Source organism: Littorina saxatilis, linkage group LG13 (assembly GCF_037325665.1).
Source record: "Littorina saxatilis isolate snail1 linkage group LG13, US_GU_Lsax_2.0, whole genome shotgun sequence".
In the NCBI taxonomy this organism is placed as follows: Eukaryota; Metazoa; Mollusca; class Gastropoda; order Littorinimorpha; family Littorinidae; genus Littorina; species Littorina saxatilis.
In genome coordinates, this window is record NC_090257.1 from 31,952,636 (window position 1) to 31,970,135 (window position 17,500).

Below are 17,500 nucleotides of genomic sequence, written 5' to 3' on the forward strand. Positions count from 1 at the left end.
GTGGTCGCGACTTGTGAGACAGATGCAGCGACGCCAGAAGAGCAGTATGAAAACACCATCGGCAAGAGATCCTTGGCAGCGACTGAGAGCTACTACGAAAACACGCTTGCTGAGGAGAAAAAAGATGCTGACGGAGGTCACTACGAAAACATATCCTCCGTGTAACACCTCCTGGGGGATGAAAGCAGTCAGTTAGATACTCAAGCTAAAGACAACAAATTTATTTTGAAAGTCGTTGGCAATATCAGAAAATGGTAAAGCTTTCTCAAGCTACAAACAACAAAACCAATTGTATCAATTTCTTGGAAATATCAGAAAATAGTTAAGATGTATCTAGCTGGTTACTACAAAACCACTCCCTTATTGTACGAGTATCAATGTCTTACAAATATCAGATAGTATAGTTAAGATTTCTCCAGCTGATTACTACAAAACCACTCCCTTATTGTATCAATTTCTTGGAAATATCAGAAAGTAGTTAAGATTTCTCTAGCTGATTACTACAAAACCACTCCCTTTTTGTATCAATGTCTTAGAAATATCAGAAAGTAGTTAAGATTACTCTAGCTGATTACTACAAAACCACTCCCTTATTGTATCAATGTCTTGGAAATATCAGAAAGTAGTTAAGATTTCTCTAGCTGATTACTACAAAACCACTCCCTTATTGTATCAATGTCTTAGAAATATCAGAAAGTAGTTAAGATTTCTCTAGCTGATTACTACATAACCGCTCCCTTTTTGTATCAATTTCTTGGAAATATCAGAAAGTAGTTAAGATTTCTCTAGCTGATTACTACGAAACCGCTCCCTTATTTTGACAACTCTATCTATGTGTAAGCGCAATGATATACTTTGATATACCAGAAAGCAGTTACCCAAACTATTTGATACAAAAACATCCCCTTATTGTTGCAATTCCTTAGACAAGTAAGAACACGATTATGCAATGGAAGGCTCAATGTGTCAACGCAACGCATATTTTTCAAATTACGATCACTTTTACCTCTTCTGATGTGATTTTTCAAAAGGGGGGTAATGGTACGTTTTGCAGGTCTGTGCAAAAGTGAACGGCTTTGGATAATTGCCTATCAATCAACACAAGAATCAAGATTAAGAATATTACATTGAAAAATTATGCACAACATTTATCCGACCAACATTCTCTTGTGTAAAATGAAAGTAACAGAAACCAATATGTGTTATTGTTGTTTTGATTCAATTGATTTGATTGAATATTTCTTTTTTGAATGCCCGGTTGTACACAGATCAAGTTTTGGAAGTTTATTGAAGAAATTGTTTTTCGTATTTTGGAAAGTGTGTGTTTTATTTGGTATGAGTACTGTATTGGTAAAAAGACACAGATGCGTTAATCAAATCACATAATTTTGATTGGAAAGATGTGCGTATGTATATATATATATAAAATATAAAAAATCGTTTTTTTCCGTTGGAAAGTATTTGTAATAGGTAGTTACAAATTATAAGCATAGTTGTGTAAGTGTTAGTTACATTTAACGGTATGAGTATTATTTTTACTTCTTTTTTCTATGACATTTTGTAATATGTATTGGTGTGCCTGCATCGTTTGAATCGTATTATGAATTGCATTATGATATGAACAACTCTGAGAGAGTGAGCGCAAAAACATGTGAGTGGATGGATGAATGTTATGTGATTAAACGCCCCACAATTCAATTCAATTCAATAAAACTTTATTGTCTGATTGTAACAAACAGAAATGTTTCTTTTGGCTCGTGTATAACATCACATAGAAACAACACTCTCAGAACACATAGGCACATAAAAGTACACATCAATGCACACATAACCCAACCACACATATCCATACCCGTACCCTCACATTCATCCTCCTACGTACTCTCGTTTATCCTTATGATCATAAATGCATTGTGGTTAATATAATTGCTATTCGACTTCTTTTAAACTCGGAATAGAATGTATTATGATGATGTGCTTTGCAGTTTAAAATAATGTCACGATCAGTTGTTTTATTTTTTTTGTATAGTGATTGTGTGGACTCTGCTCGGTATTGTGCCATTTTTGGGTAACATCTCTCGGATGCTCCAGGAAATATGTTCATGCGAATTTAGAAACTGATTTCATTTTCGCCTACGAAAACGTCATGTAATTACACTATTTCCAGCCATATCGGAAAGTCTAGTCAAATACGTGGGATACACCGCAAGGGAGAGAATCTGTAATCGTCACAGCTCCGATGTCGAAATCAAGCGACAACATCTCAGCCCTGACGTCAATGATGTTATATTCGTTTACTTGCCAAATGAATTAATATCATTATAAATTCATTTAAGATAACAAACAACCCCAAAAACAAATGTTTGTCCACTGGATCCAGAGATAGGTGAAGATTATATCAGTTAATTACAAGTTGTTGTGTTGGTTTGCGTTAAGAAGGCACACACACACACACACACACATTCACACACACACACACACACACACGCACGCACACACCCATACACACACACACGCACACACACACACACACATACACACATAGTTCAAAACGAATCCAGTTGTCTGCATGTTTTCTTGTGAGACTGAGAACCTTACAATATCAGCAGCTGAAGATCACAACGAAGATTTGGTGTGGAGCTGGAAATACTACCAGTGGAACCCCTCTTCTGAGACACCCCCCAATTTAAGACTTCCTACATTTTAACACCTTGCTTTTTACATTTAGTCAAGTTATGACTAAATGTTTTAACATGGAGGGGGGAATCGAGACGTATGTGTGTGTGTATGTGTGTGTGTATGTGTGTGTGTGTGTGTGTGTGTGTGTGTGCGTGCGTGTAGAGCGATTCAGACCAAACTACTGGACCGATCTTTATGAAATTTGACATGAAAGTTCCTGGGTATGATATCCCCAGACGTTTTTTTCATTTTTTTGATAAATGTCTTTGATGACGTCATATCCGGCTTTTCGTGAAAGTTGAGGCGGCGCTGCCACGCCCTCATTTTTCAACCAAATTGGTTGAAAGTTTGGTCAAGTATTGTTCGACAAAGCCCGGACTTCGGTATTGCATTTCAGCGTGGTGGCTTAAACATTAATTAATGACTTTGGTCATTACAAATCTGAAAATTGTAAAAATAATATTTCTTTTATAAAACGATCCAAATTTACGTTCATCTTATTTTCCATCATTTGCTGATTCAAAAAACATATAAATATGTTATATTTGGATTAAAAACAAGCTCTGAAAATTAAATATATAAAAATTATTATCAAAATTAAATTGTCCAAATCAATTTAAAAACACTTTCATCTTATTCCTTGTGGGTTCCTGATTCCAAAAACATATAGATATGATATGTTTGGATTAAAAACACGCTCAGAAAGTTAAAACGAAGAGAGGTAAAGAAAAGCGTGCTATCGTTCTCAGCGCAACTACTACCCCGCTCTTCTTGTCAATTTCACTGCCTTTGCCGTGAGCGGTGGACTGACGATGTTACGAGTATACGGTCTTGCTGCGTTGCATTGCGTTTAGTTTCATTCTGTGAGTTCGACAGCTACTTGACTAAATGTTGTATTTTCGCCTTACGCGACTTGTTAAGACTTTCTGTTCATCACCTCTGTACAACTACCCCCAATTTAAGACTTCCTACATTTTAACACCTTGCTTTTTAAGACTTTCTGTTCATAACCTCTGTACAATTACCCCCATTTAAGACCCCCTCCTTTTTAAGACCTGCTTTTCTCAGATTGTTTAAGGTCTTAAAAGGGGGGGACTCCACTGTACTAACAAGTCCGCACGAAAGCTGGAAGCAGAACGGATGAAACTGACAGGGAAATATCATTGTCACAATGTCTCATTGTGATTGCAGTTTACAAGTCAAGCGGAAATCCGTACCGTCGGTTTGCTATTGTAATATTATAAGCATTTCATTGTGTTTGGTTGTTATTCCCTGAGTGTACACAGGCCGGGTAAACGTAAAACAACCAACACGATTTAGATCATTGTGAACTGCATGGGTACAGTTTTCTTCAGGAAATTATTCAGGACATGTTTTGAGATACAAATTTAATTTGCTGATAAAATTACACAATCCCTTTTTGGTTGGTTAGTTGGTTTTGTTTTCTTTAAAAGAACAACATACACGCGCACGCACGTACTTACGCATGAAAACACACACACACACACACACACACACACACACACACACACACACACACACACACATACACACACACACACACACACACACACACACACACACTTACTCTTGTTAAGTACGTCATTATTAACAGCTGCTGATGATGCTGATGATATAAGGGAAACAACTCAATCGAGTGTCACTTCCAATCAGTGTGTGTGTGTGTGTGTGTGTGTGTGTGTGTGTGTGTGTGTGTGTGTGTGTGTGTGTGTGTGTGTGTGTGTGTGTGTGTGTGTGTGTGTGCGTGTGTGTGTGTGTGTGTGTGTGTGTGTGTGTGTGTGTGTGTGTGTGTGTGTGTGTGTGTGTGTGTGTGTGTGTGTGTTCGCCGGGCATGAGTGTGTGAACGTGTAAGTGGTTGCTTCTTTTTTCTTTTCTTTTTTCTCTCTTCACAAAATGTTAATGTTGTGCAAAACAGTTTCATTATCGTTCTCAATTACATTCATCTTCGGGCTATTAATACCTGATTAGTCTTTCAAATAAAACGTCCGCAGCACTCACGTCTTATTACCGCCTTTGATACGCTGGGAAGTAAGCGAAGCGTGAACGCTAGCTGTTAGGCTCCATTCGTTTCAACTAAACAATGGCCGGAGGTTCATTCAATGTAGTTATCAATTAACGTTCCCTTTGCGTTGACGTTCTTGAAACAGGCAGATAATGTTAACTGATTAACAATTTGTTTGCTTTGCAGCGATGGGGCTGATAGGAGGGGTGTGGTGGAGGGCACATGTTTGTGTGTGTGTTTGTTTGTGCGTGTGTGTGTGTATGTGTGTGTATGCGTGTGTGTGTGTGTAAGTGTGTGTGTGTGGGGTGTGTGTATGTGTATGTGTGTGCGTGTCAGTGTCTGTATGTGTGTGAGTCTGTGTGTGTTTGTCTGTGTGTGTGTGTGTGTATGTGGTACGTATTTATTCTTTCTGTGCAGAACTGATTCACCTTAAACTGGTACATGGGTTGCTTTGACTAAAAACGATTTGCGTCCGTTGAAACAGAACACGACGCAAAACAACACTTATTTTAGCCTCAGTACAGTGGTGCGATAAAATGCGTACATGAAAATTGCTATATTTTTCGCAATTTTTTTGCAATAAGCGCGAACCCCCGGTTATACATAATAGCGTTGCTATAAAACATCTGAGTAAACAGAGTCAGATCTGTTACAGTTCGTGAACAAGAACGATTAAGCCTACCAGCCTCAAAATAATGCATTCGCTTTGAACCTAAGCACAAGAGAAAATGAACGACCTGGCACTAATGCTGCCACGTCTCCGACGACAATGAAAAAAGGTAACGATAAACTGACACACTTATCGGTAGGGTGTGTTAAATAATTAGAATCTGATGAGCATCCCTCATTAGAATGTGTTCTCACACGTAACAATTAAAGGCTCTGGGGTGCGATGGCTGCGTGCTGGTGACAAAGCCATTAATTGCCGAACGTGGCGCAGTGGCCACGTGGATAAGGCATCGGCCTCCTAATTGGAATGTCGTGAGTTCAAATCCCGGCCACGGCCGCCTGGTGGGTCAAGGATGGGGATTTTTTCGATCTCCCAGGTCTACTTGTGTGCAGACCTGCTAGTGCCAGACAGACACACAGACAGACAGACTGACAGACAGATAAATAGAAAGACAGACAGACAGACATGCATACAGATAGACAGATAGATAACGTTGCAATTGCAGTTGCTGGGAGCGCTCTCTGGCATCGTTGATAAATCCTGACATGAGGCGTTCTTTGGCCATTACGTTTTCTTTTGTTTGATTCACGTTGATTGAACACGTTAAAGCACGAAGACAGTGGTTTTATCTTGTGATTGGCACAGCTATTGGGTCATTTCCGGCACTACAATGTGACGCTTGCGTGTATCGGAAGCAGCATCTAACGACCGGGTTTTGTGCTCTAAATTGTTTGAAAGGTTTAGCTTCATAGGTCTGTCCCCACTCCTCTCTATGCGATCAACCATGTGGCCCACTTCAAATTGGAGTTAGCGAACAGCATCAGTTTTATAGAAGAAAGACGTTTGAATCAATACGTCAGGGTTATTTGTGTGGTTACATAATGCCGTCTCTTTTTCTTTCAATTCGAGATCTGTGGCTGGCTTTCACAGTAGGAAATTATCGAAAATATCGAGAGAGAAAAAAAACCAGAAAAGTGAAAAAGGAATAGCCATGAATGTTTTTGTGCAAGACCAATTGCCCCTCATTCGAACAATCAACTTTGATGATGTAAGATATGCGAATGGCTGTAACTAGGTTACGACAGTTGTTTGACGGACGCTTTTTATTCGAGTGGAACGGCCCATTCAGCTATTCTCACGGTTTGCACAACGCTGTTTTCACACGAAGGAAACAAAGGAGAGTCTTGCATTCGCGTTTCTAAAATAGATCAGTACGAAGTTTGAATGTTATGCTTAAAGAAGCATTCCTGCTCGTGTAAACTTTCGTGTAAATAATCATCGTGTTAACGATCACATATTTGTTAGACGTTTACATTTGAGAAGAGCATTGTTTACTTGGACACATACCAACAACCAATCCCCTGCTCGCTCCCGGTACAGAGTTAGTGTACAATACCCTGCTCGCTCCCGGTACACAGTTAGTGTACAATACCCTGCTCGCTCCCGGTACAGAGTTAGTGTACAATACCCTGCTCGCTCCCGGTACACAGTTAGTGTACAATAGTACACAGTTAGTGTACAATACCCTGCTCGCTCCCGGTACACAGTTAGTGTACAATACCCTGCTCGCTCCCGGTACACAGTTAGTGTACAATACCCTGCTCGCTCCCGGTACACAGTTAGTGTACAATACCCTGCTCGCTCCCGGTACAGAGTTAGTGTACAATACCCTGCTCGCTCCCGGTACAGAGTTAGTGTACAATATTTGTTTAGCTGAACACATTTTGCAGACTGACAGAGGTGCCACTTACAAACAATAAAAAACGTTTTCCGGAGATACCTTTCATGATTTGTTAGCGTTGTGGAAGAGTTGGGCCCCGCTTTATTCAAATAACCAGTGGTCGACCAGTTAAAACCACACTAGCAGAGAATAACTGACTCCGATGTAAATGTTATGCAGTGTCCACTCGACATGATCCCATTTCTTTTGAAAATGATTATACACATCGGAGTTTACGATTTATTGCGGCATTGATCGCTAGCCTTGAATGATAGCCCACAACGTGTTTTGCCTAAGGTCACGGGAGTTTCGCTTGTGGTCACAGGAGTTTGTGAAACACGCGTGCTCAGCGAACACTGCAGGCCATCACCAGTGAATCGTGGCTCCGATGTGCACATTTCGAAAGGAAAAGGCATGATGTCGAGCGGACACTGCTTGACATGCACATATCGTAGTCAGTTATTCGCTGCGGTCGTGGTTTTAACTGGTCGACCACGTGTTATTGTTTGTCACACTTAAACGGGGCGCAACTCTTCCACAATGCTTGGAAATCATGACATTGTCTATTCGTAAAGAATTCCTTCTTTTGTCCAGGGTACAAACAGGCTGTAGATGTGGGATATAATTTTTTTTTCAGTGTTGATGGGTTTTTTTAAACAGTTTAACACGCTTTTAATTCTTTTTGGTACACGACATCAACATCAGACAGCAACATCAAATAACACCAGACAGCAACATCAAATAACATCAGACAGCAACATCAAATAACATCAGACAGCAACATCAAATAACATCAGACAGCAACATCAAATAACATCAGACAGCAACATCAAATAACATCAGACAGCAACATCAAATAACACCAGACAGCAACACCAAATAACATCAGACAGCAACACCAAATAACATCAGACAGCAACACCAAATAACATCAGACAGCAACACCAAATAACATCAGACAGCAACACCAAATAACATCAGACAGCAACACCAAATAACATCAGACAGCAACACCAAATAACATCAGACAGCAACATCAAATAGCATCAAACATACAAAACTATGCATCTTCAACAATAAAAATAAATTAGAAAAATAAAAATAAAAATAAAATAAACAAAAAAATTAAAATTAAAAAAACGAAAACAACGGGAAAACACAGTAAAGCATACAATCACACAGCCCATATTCATTACATTTCTAAATTATGTAAACAAGCTCTTCGTCTCCTTTTTACATTTAGTCAAGTTTTGACTAAATGTTTTAACGTAGAGGGGGAATCGAGACGAGGGTCGTGGTGTATGTGTGCGTGTGTGTGTCTGTCTGTCTGTCCGTGCGTGTGTGTGTGTGTGTGTGTGTGTGTGTGTGTATGTGCGTGTGTGTCTGTGTGTCTGTGTGTGTTTGTGTGTGTGTGAGAAGGATGACCGATTTAACCTTCGCTGAGGGTATGCAGTGCCTTGGGTTGTTGACGACTACGTCAAAGGCATTGCACCTCTACTTAATTTTGACTCATAATTGTTCGAATTATTTTCAACAGAAACGTCGTTGTCGTGAAACGGATTTTAAACAAAAGTAACTGTCTTGTTATATCTATCATTCTTAATTTGTTGTATGATGAATTTTATTGATAGTTTAATTTTGCTCTCGTGCCACATGTTTGCTTGGGGTCCTGATTTGGCCTATTCTTAGTTGTCAGTAATTATTACATGTGCTGATTGTTCTCTTTGCCTGCGCGCGTATAGTATGTTGGTTATGATTGGTCATAGTATGTTTGTTTATGTTTGGTCGTTATCTTTGCCTGTGCGTGTATTGTATGTTTGGTCGTTTTCTTTGCCTGTGCATGTATAGTTTGTTGGTTATGTTTGGTCGGTTTCTTTGCCTGTGCGTGTATAGTATGCTTGGTCGATGTATGTATTGTAAAGCGCTAAGAGTAGACATTTTTCTAGAATAGCGCTATAAAAGTTTGCATTATTATTATTATTATATGGTCCGCTGGACCCAAAAAGCAACAACTAACTAACTAACTAACATGTTTGCTTCGATGTACAGTAATCAGAATACATTATATGTACATTTCACCTGTTTAGCATTGCCAAGCAAGCGAACTGATAAAGAAACTAGAAAGTATTGGCCTAATTGCAATAAGCAACCGATGATCTCTTGAACAAAAAACCCTACCGGCTCGACCCTCCCCTTCCACACATCCCTCACTTGTCCCTTATAATTCCTAATTCTTAACGTTGTAAAATTATGAAGGAAATGGGGAAACGTATTGTACATTTTTGCTGACAAGCAAAGAAGGGCGTGTGCATGTGTTTTTCTTTCTCTTTGAGTATGTTATCGATTTGGCAGTTGTCATCGCCTCATCACAATGCATTGTTATAAACAATACCACAGATTTTATATGGAAAACGACACTCGCTTATTGTTCCGAATGATTTAAGTGCTGTTAAGATGCTACATGGTAGAACTTACATGGTGGCGCATATGAAATACCTATTTCCTTTCACTCCCATTTTTGTAATGTATTTAATTTTCATGCAACTTATGGAAAACCGCTAGAAAATGACGAGTTCATCAATTTTGAGCGATAGGACAATAAAGTAATGACAATTGGAAAAAATGGAGAAACAAATGACAGACGCCAATTTTGTGACCCGATCGGCGGGGAAACGGCGATTTTGCCAGAGAAGCTTTTAAGGAAGGCTGTTAAAATGAAAACTGCTCGCTGTGTGCATAAATGTATGTATCGAGTTATCTGCGGGTTTGGAACACTCTCAGTATATTTGTGTGCAAAGGATTGACAAGTTTTGTGAATGGTAAATGCCCTCTGCTAAAGTCCCTCCCGCGAGAACATCAAGTGCATTCCGCTAAGCTGGTCGCGAAATAATCGTCTCCCATTTTGGTTGACTGACTCGTGGGTTAGTGATCCAATGTCAATCAAAATTATTTTCTCATAGATTTCAATGCTTCTTATGCACTCTGCCTAAAACCTTAATAGAAATGTGGTGAGAAAAAAACACTACAATTTCAGAGCGAAATGGAAATGGGTTCATCGTTGATGCATTCTTACCTGTTCTTTTGAATAAACTTGGCAAACAATTATTGCAACAGATTTTGAACCCAAAATGAAGGCATTAATTCCCTTGTCATTTCATCCAAACTGTATATGCAAGTACAGAACTTTTACTTGACTACATGTATCTGGATCGTCTTTCTGTATGAAGAAATCACGTGACCGCCGCTCAAATAAGGGTACCCTTAAAATCAACTGGACAAAAACGGAAGAGCCAAATTAAAAATCGAACAAAAATCACAATAGGCAAACCTGTGCAACTTGTTATACGAGAAGAAAGCCAAATCAATTATCTACCTAGAAAAGGTTGTTTTGTTTAGCTAGCTTGCGTATTACGTGTGATATGCTATTCCTAATGATGCATGTGTCTATCGCAATAGCGGTCAATAAAGGGAGTGTTGTTGTCATTTTGAGAGATCTTGTGACAAAAAGCGCTGTATTTCAACAATGACTTGGTGGATTGCTTTGAAACTTTCAGAATATGTTACCAACATCCTAGAGACGTACTTCAAGCAAAATGTGAGATCCTTGCACGTATTTGTTCAGATGTAACACAATGTTACGGAAAAAGGTTTTAAACTCGTCATTGGATTTGGATTGTTCCCCTGTAGTGTATCCAAACATATGACTTTGCATACGATAAATGATTGATACAGATACTGTCAAAGTTTCATTTGTCTGTAACCACTGGAGTGAATTTAATTGCTAGTTGTGCAAACACATGAGAAAATAATGGAACGTTCACGCTGTTTCGCGCTGATACGAGTACCAGTTATAGTATCGCTGCGTGCCTCTAAAAACATGTGCAGTCACGCTTGGCTGGTCATCGCGGTGGCACCTATAATTATCATCCTTAAAATATCAAGCGTCTTTACATGCCTAAAAATGTGCGTCAGTGCTTATACGTTAACTCTTTTCCATTGTGTGTATCAATCATTTGTCTAAAGACATGTGAAGTCATGATTGTTTTGCACGCAAGTGAACAATCCAATGACGAGTTTAAGAACATGTTTCCAAACATTGTGTCATATCTGAACAAATAAGTTTAACGATCCCAAGTTTTGCCCGAAGTACGTCCAGTATGTTGTTAACATATTCGGACAGTTTCAAAGCAATCAACCGAGACATTGCTGAACTACAGCGCTTTTTGCAACAATATCCCTAATAATAATGACTCCCTTTTGTGACCGCTCGTGCGATCGACACTTGCATCCGTGGAAATAGCATAGCACACGTAATATGCAAGCTAGCTAAACAAAACAACATTTTCTGGGTAGAAAAATGATTTGGCTTTCTTCTCGTATGTAAATGTTTAAAAGGTTTGTCTATTGTGATTTTTTTTAAATTTTTAATTGGGCTCTTCTGTTTTTGTCCAGTCGATTTTGAGTGTACCTTTAATTAAGCGGCGGTCACGTGATACCTGTAAAACAAAAACTTTAATCCGAAAGGTGATCCAGATAGTCAAGTAAACGGCCTTCACAGGCATATACAATTTTGATGAAATGACACGGGAATCAAGTATTTAATTTGGGAGCGAAATCGGTTGCAATCATTTTTACACACATACACCACACCCTCGTCTCGATTCCCCCCTCTACGTTAAAACATTTAGTCAAAACTTGACTAAATGTAATTAACCAAACCGAACACATGGAATGTTAAACTAACCAAAAACAACAAAATTAACAAGTCGCGTAAGGCGAAATTACTACATCTCTGTCAAGCTGTGGAACTCACAGAAGGAAACTGAACGCACTGCATTTTTTCACAATGACCGTAGTCCGCCGCTAGTGCAAAAGGCAGTGAAAGTGACGAGCCTGTTTAGCGCGGTAGCGGTTGCACTGTGCTGCATAGCATGCTTTACTGTACCTCTCTTCGTTTTAACTTTCTGAGCGTGTTTTTAATCCAAACATATCATATCTAATGTTTTTGGAATCAGGAACCGACAAGGAATAAGATGAAATTGTTTTTAAAACGATTTCGGAAATTTAATTTTAATCATAATTTTTATATTTTTAATTTTCAGAGCTTGTTGTTAATCCGAATATAACATATGTATATGTTTTTTGAATCAGAACATGATAAAGAATAAAATAAAAGTAATTTGGGATCATTTTATAAAAAAATAATTTTAATTACAATTTTCAGATTTTTAATGACCAAAGTCATTAATTAATTTTTAAGCCTCCATGCTGAAATGCAATACCGAAGTCCGGCCTTCGTCAAAGATTGCTTGGCCAAAATTTCAATCAATTTGATTGAAAAATGAAGGTGTGACAGTGCCGCCTCAACTTTTACAAAAAGCCGGATATGACGTCATAAAAGACATTTATAAAAAAAAAGGAAAAAACCTCTGGGGATATCATTCCCGGGAACTCTCATGTAAAATTTCATAAAGATCGGTCCAGTAGTTTACTCTGAATCGCTCTACACACACACACGCACAGACAGACAGACACACACACACACACACACACACACACATACACCACGACCCTCGTCTCGATTCCCCCTCTATGTTAAAACATTTAGTCAAAACTTGACTAAATGTAAAAAGGATTCTTTTTGATAACACTTTTTCGATCAGATCACGGACTAAACTTCTTGTCTTGAGCAAAACAAGAAATGAACACTTGCAACAATAGTAAGCAAACATGTGCACTCATTGAAAAATACAAACAAGCCAAGCCAAATGGTAAACAAGCATCGGACAAACCGTTTGTTTAACGGTTGCAACAACAAAACATGGAAATAAAAGCAAAACAAAACAAAACAAAACAAAACTAAAATGTTTGGACCAATGTGTAGACAGCAAAAATATTCCATCTAAACCAAACACAACACAGCCAAGTCAAGTACGACAATTAGGTAAGACAACAGAACCGTCAACAAACATCAATCAGGCATGTCAAAGCAAATGAAGAAAATCGATAAGCGCGCATGTTCCCGTTGAACGGTATAACATCATTTACTCCGAAAACAGGCATTGCATGCTCCTGTTAATGGTATACAGATAACACAACAAAATCATGCTCCACACATTGTTTGGCAAAACTGGCATCTGCTTCCCTTTGCAAACACGACACGTTCCTTTTTTTGCACTGGTCTGCTTGACTTTTGGCAATTGGCACCACACAATAGGAAGGTTTCTGCCAGTTATCTCTTTGAGGTTTTGGGTGCTTACAAAGCACCGTGCCCCTTGCGGGGGGCATCAAACATCGAGGTCACAAGCAGGGTCAAGGGGAAGGTCGGCTGGGCGGACAGGAGACTACAATAGGAAGGTTTCTGCCAGTTATCTCTCTTTGAGGTTTTGGGTGCTTAGAGAGTACCGTGCCCCTTGCGGGGGCATCAAACATCGAGGTCACAAGCAGGGTCAAGGGGAAGGTCGGCTGGGCGGACATGAGACTAAGGTCTTGCTTCCGTGATCTCATTTCTCTGCCAATTTCGTAAGATTCTGCGACGTGCATAATCATGATAATTGTATGTTCCGTTGGAATTGCGTGTGCTGCGTGGTAAAAGTGCCTGTAACAGCTAGTACTGCAAGCGTCGGAGAAAGAAAAGTGCAATTGTCTATACCCTATGGTCGAAATCTGTGTGTGGCTGAAATAGCCCGGCAATCGAGTCTGATCTATGCAGCTTTTGCAACGTGCGTTTGCCGTTTCATCGACTAGCACTGGCTTCTCGACTCACATCGTGCATCAAAATGTGAACGGTTTTTGTTGTTGTTGTTGTTGTTTTTCTTGTATCGAGCATAGCCATATTCCTTGTACCGGAGAAGAAAGGTGTCCTTCTTTCCATCGGCTCATTAATCTGTAGTTGACGGGCCACTGAAATTAAGCGTGGAAGTTTTTCTTACCCTTCCAAGGTATTCGACAAAAAGAGCTGTGTTTAAAATAAAGCAGGGCGTAAAACAGTGTATGCAGTAAATCGCTGCTGCTGGCGTCACATCTCGGAATCGTACGCTTTTATGCTAGTGATGAAAATACCTGTGGGTTTTTTTTTAGAGTATAACAGTGCCTGCACCTGTTAAAAAAATCGGCAATAGTCCCATGGAATTACATGTGTGCTGGATGGTTGACAAGATATACTGTCAGTCTTTATCCAGGATGAACTGTGCGAGTGATAATTATACAGCATGTCTGACAGATGGCGCCAACAGCTGTGGTGTCCAAAACACACGCCAAGTGTCTCTCTAATGGGCAGAATATACCTGCGCAGTTTCAGCGGCACAGACGACGCACTGCATATTATTTATGCCGCGATAGGAATTATGACGAGTACTTGGCCTGTTTTTCTTTCATGCAACGTGTAGCGGGCTGGAATAATCTGCAGTACGTCGTCGGTCCATCCTGAACTCAGGTCAAAATGAGTTTGGCTCATTCTCTCCCTGCCAGGATGCCTTGAGTTTCCTTGTCTGGCAAGGAAACCGATTCTTTTTACATATTTAGAGCTTTTTGTAATGTGTTATGGATGTAAGCAGATTCGCGATCGTCGATAATGATTTGTCATGGTGTTTTGTAATTTTTAGATTACAGAGGATTTGTTTATTTTAGACAGTTTCAAGCGAGCTATTTTTCGCGGATGTATTTACTATGCAAACAACTCTAAATATGGCATAAGTGTCACGTGATAATCAACCGTTTGGTTTCGGCGCTGGCTGGAGCAGACGATTTTTTTGACAGTGATGCAACCATATATTACGGTCTCCTTCCGGCAGCAGTCCCAAAATTTCGACTTGTTTTGACCTTAGAACGATGTCTTTATCATAACTGTGAAGAACAGAACGGAGATCACTGTCGAAGTCGGCCAATCTGCAATCATTTTCGTCTCGCGAACACTGATCTCAAATTCAGATCAGTGCTCGCGAAAACCATATGGGAGATAACTCTGTATTTTTGTTTTGATAGATTCGCGTAGGACTGTAGCGTCCGGTCAGGGAGAGAATGAGCCGAACTCATTTTGACCTGAGTTCAGGATGGTCATCGGTCCTGCTGAAGTTACATATGTGAGCGGAGCCCCTTATGGGCAGAATATACCTGCGCAGTTTCAGCGGCACAGACGACGCACGGCCTATTATTTATTCCGCGATAGGGATTATGACGAGTACTTGGCCTGTTTTCCTTTCATGCAACGTGTGGCGGGCTGGAATAATCTGCAGTGCGTCGTCGGTCCTGCTGAAGTTACATATGTGAGCGGAGCCCCATATGGGCAGAATATACCTGCGCAGTTTCAGCGGCACAGACGACGCACTGCCTATTATTTATGCCGCGATAGGGATTATGACGAGTACTTGGCCTGTTTTTATATTTAGTCAAGTTTTGACTAAATATTTTAACATCGAGGGGGAATCGAAACGAGGGTCGTGGTGTATGTGCGTATGTGTGTGCGTGCGTGCGTGTGTGTGTGTGTGTGTGTGTGTAGAGCGATTCAGACTAAACTACTGGACCGATCTTTATGAAATTTGACATGAGAGTTCCTGGGTATGAAATCCCCATACGTTTTTTTCATTTTTTTGATAAATGTCTTTGATGACGTCATATCCGGCTTTTCGTGAAAGTTGAGGCGGCACTGTCACGCTCTCATTTTTCAACCAAATTGGTTGAAATTTTGGTCAAGTAATCTTCGACAAAGCCCGGGGTTCGGTATTGCATTTCAGCTTGGTGGCTTAAAAATTAATTAATGACTTTGGTCATTAAAAATCTGAAAATTGTAAAAAAAAATAAAAATTTATAAAACGATCCAAATTTACGTTTATCGTATTCTCCATCATTTGCTGATTCCAAAAACATATAAATATGTTATATTCGGATTAAAAACAAGCTCTGAAAATTAAATATATAAAAATTATTATCAAAATTAAATTGTCCAAATCAATTTAAAAACACTTTCATCTTATTCCTTGTCGGTTCCTGATTCCAAAAACATATAGATATGATATGTTTGGATTAAAAACACGCTCAGAAAGTTAAAACAAAGAGAGGTACAGAAAAGCGTGCTATCCTTCTTAGCGCAACTACTACCCCGCTCCTCTTGTCAATTTCACTGCCTTTGCCATGAGCGGTGGACTGACGATGCTACGAGTATACGGTCTTGCTGAAAAATGGCAGCTACTTGACTAAATATTGTATTTTCGCCTTACGCGACTTGTTTGTTCATGCAACGTGTAGGGGGCTGGAATAATCTGCAGTGCGTCGTCGGTCCTGCTGAAGTTACATATGTGAGCGGAGCCCCATATGGGCAGAATATACCTGCGCAGTTTCGGCGGCACAGACGACGCACCGCCTATTATTTATGCCGCGATAGGGATTATGACGAGTACTTGGCCTGTTTTTTTGTTCATGCAACGTGTAGGGGGCTGGAATAATCTGCAGTGCGTCGTCGGTCCTGCTGAAGTTACATAGGTGAGCGCCAGGCCTAAGGAGGAGCGCGTGTGATGTCGTCCTAAACCAGGTTAGTGGGATGCAGTTTCGGACAGTGAACCAGAACTATGATTTCTTCAAATGAGGCAAGTCCTTAAAAATTCTGCTTCTGTAGTACTCGCCATCACATGTGGATTCTAGTTAGTCAGATTTATCGACTAGATCACGCTGATGTTGTCTTCTCACTTTGAGAATGAAGTAAAAAAAAATAGTAGTGGCTAACAAGTCCAATGCAACGTTTGTCAACAGGTTGTTTGGAGATGGTTGTGATACCTCGTCGTAAGGTCTCTGAAGCTGTCAAGGTAAGGAAGACGATGAATGCTGCCATTTGTGAATAGGTGATGTCTTCTTTTGGATGTGTTCTTTGTCGTAGCGATTACTAAGGTGGGAGCTAGCTATAGGCTCTCACTAGTGAAAGTGGTCTTAGCCACCAGTACAGGTCTGTCTAAGGCTTTAACATTGCATTTTAGTTAATGGAAAACAATTCCTTGCATTTTCACAATAGTTTATTAGGGTCTTGGCGTGACACAAAATATTTGTTTATGAACATAATTATGTAAACGGCTTTAGAAGCTAAAGAAAGCCGATACGAGGGGAAAATCTCGGGACAAATAGTTTTTTGAGGGGGTTTACTCATATTTAAGCTGGTAGCCGAGACTACAAAAGAGTGCATGTTTGCGAGCGTTCAATCGTAAAAAAATTGAAAATAAATTATAGGCCTAACTAAATTCGATCGATACATTACAGTTATCCCCGAGTACGCTAGTACAAGGGTCCAGCAGACTTTAATTTGCAATTTTTTTACCAAAATATGACATTTTACACAGATCTCGACAGTCATTGTTGATATCGACAGATGGTGCGGTCTCGGTCGAACACCGACTGTCTGGATCCGTGTACAATTTTTGTTTTT

At 39.8% G+C, this 17,500-nt stretch overlaps 1 protein-coding gene across 1 annotated transcript in view; it reads left to right on the forward strand.

Moving 5' to 3' along the window:
* The window catches only part of LOC138945513 (uncharacterized), a 14,843-nt gene extending 13,428 nt beyond the window's left edge, over positions 1-1,415 (forward strand). The window contains exon 8 of the mRNA XM_070316948.1: positions 1-1,415. This exon is cut by the window's left edge and continues 131 nt beyond it. Coding sequence (XP_070173049.1) covers positions 1-165 — 165 coding nt within the window. The 3' untranslated portion in view covers positions 166-1,415.
* Positions 1,416-17,500: the final 16,085 nt, after the last annotated feature.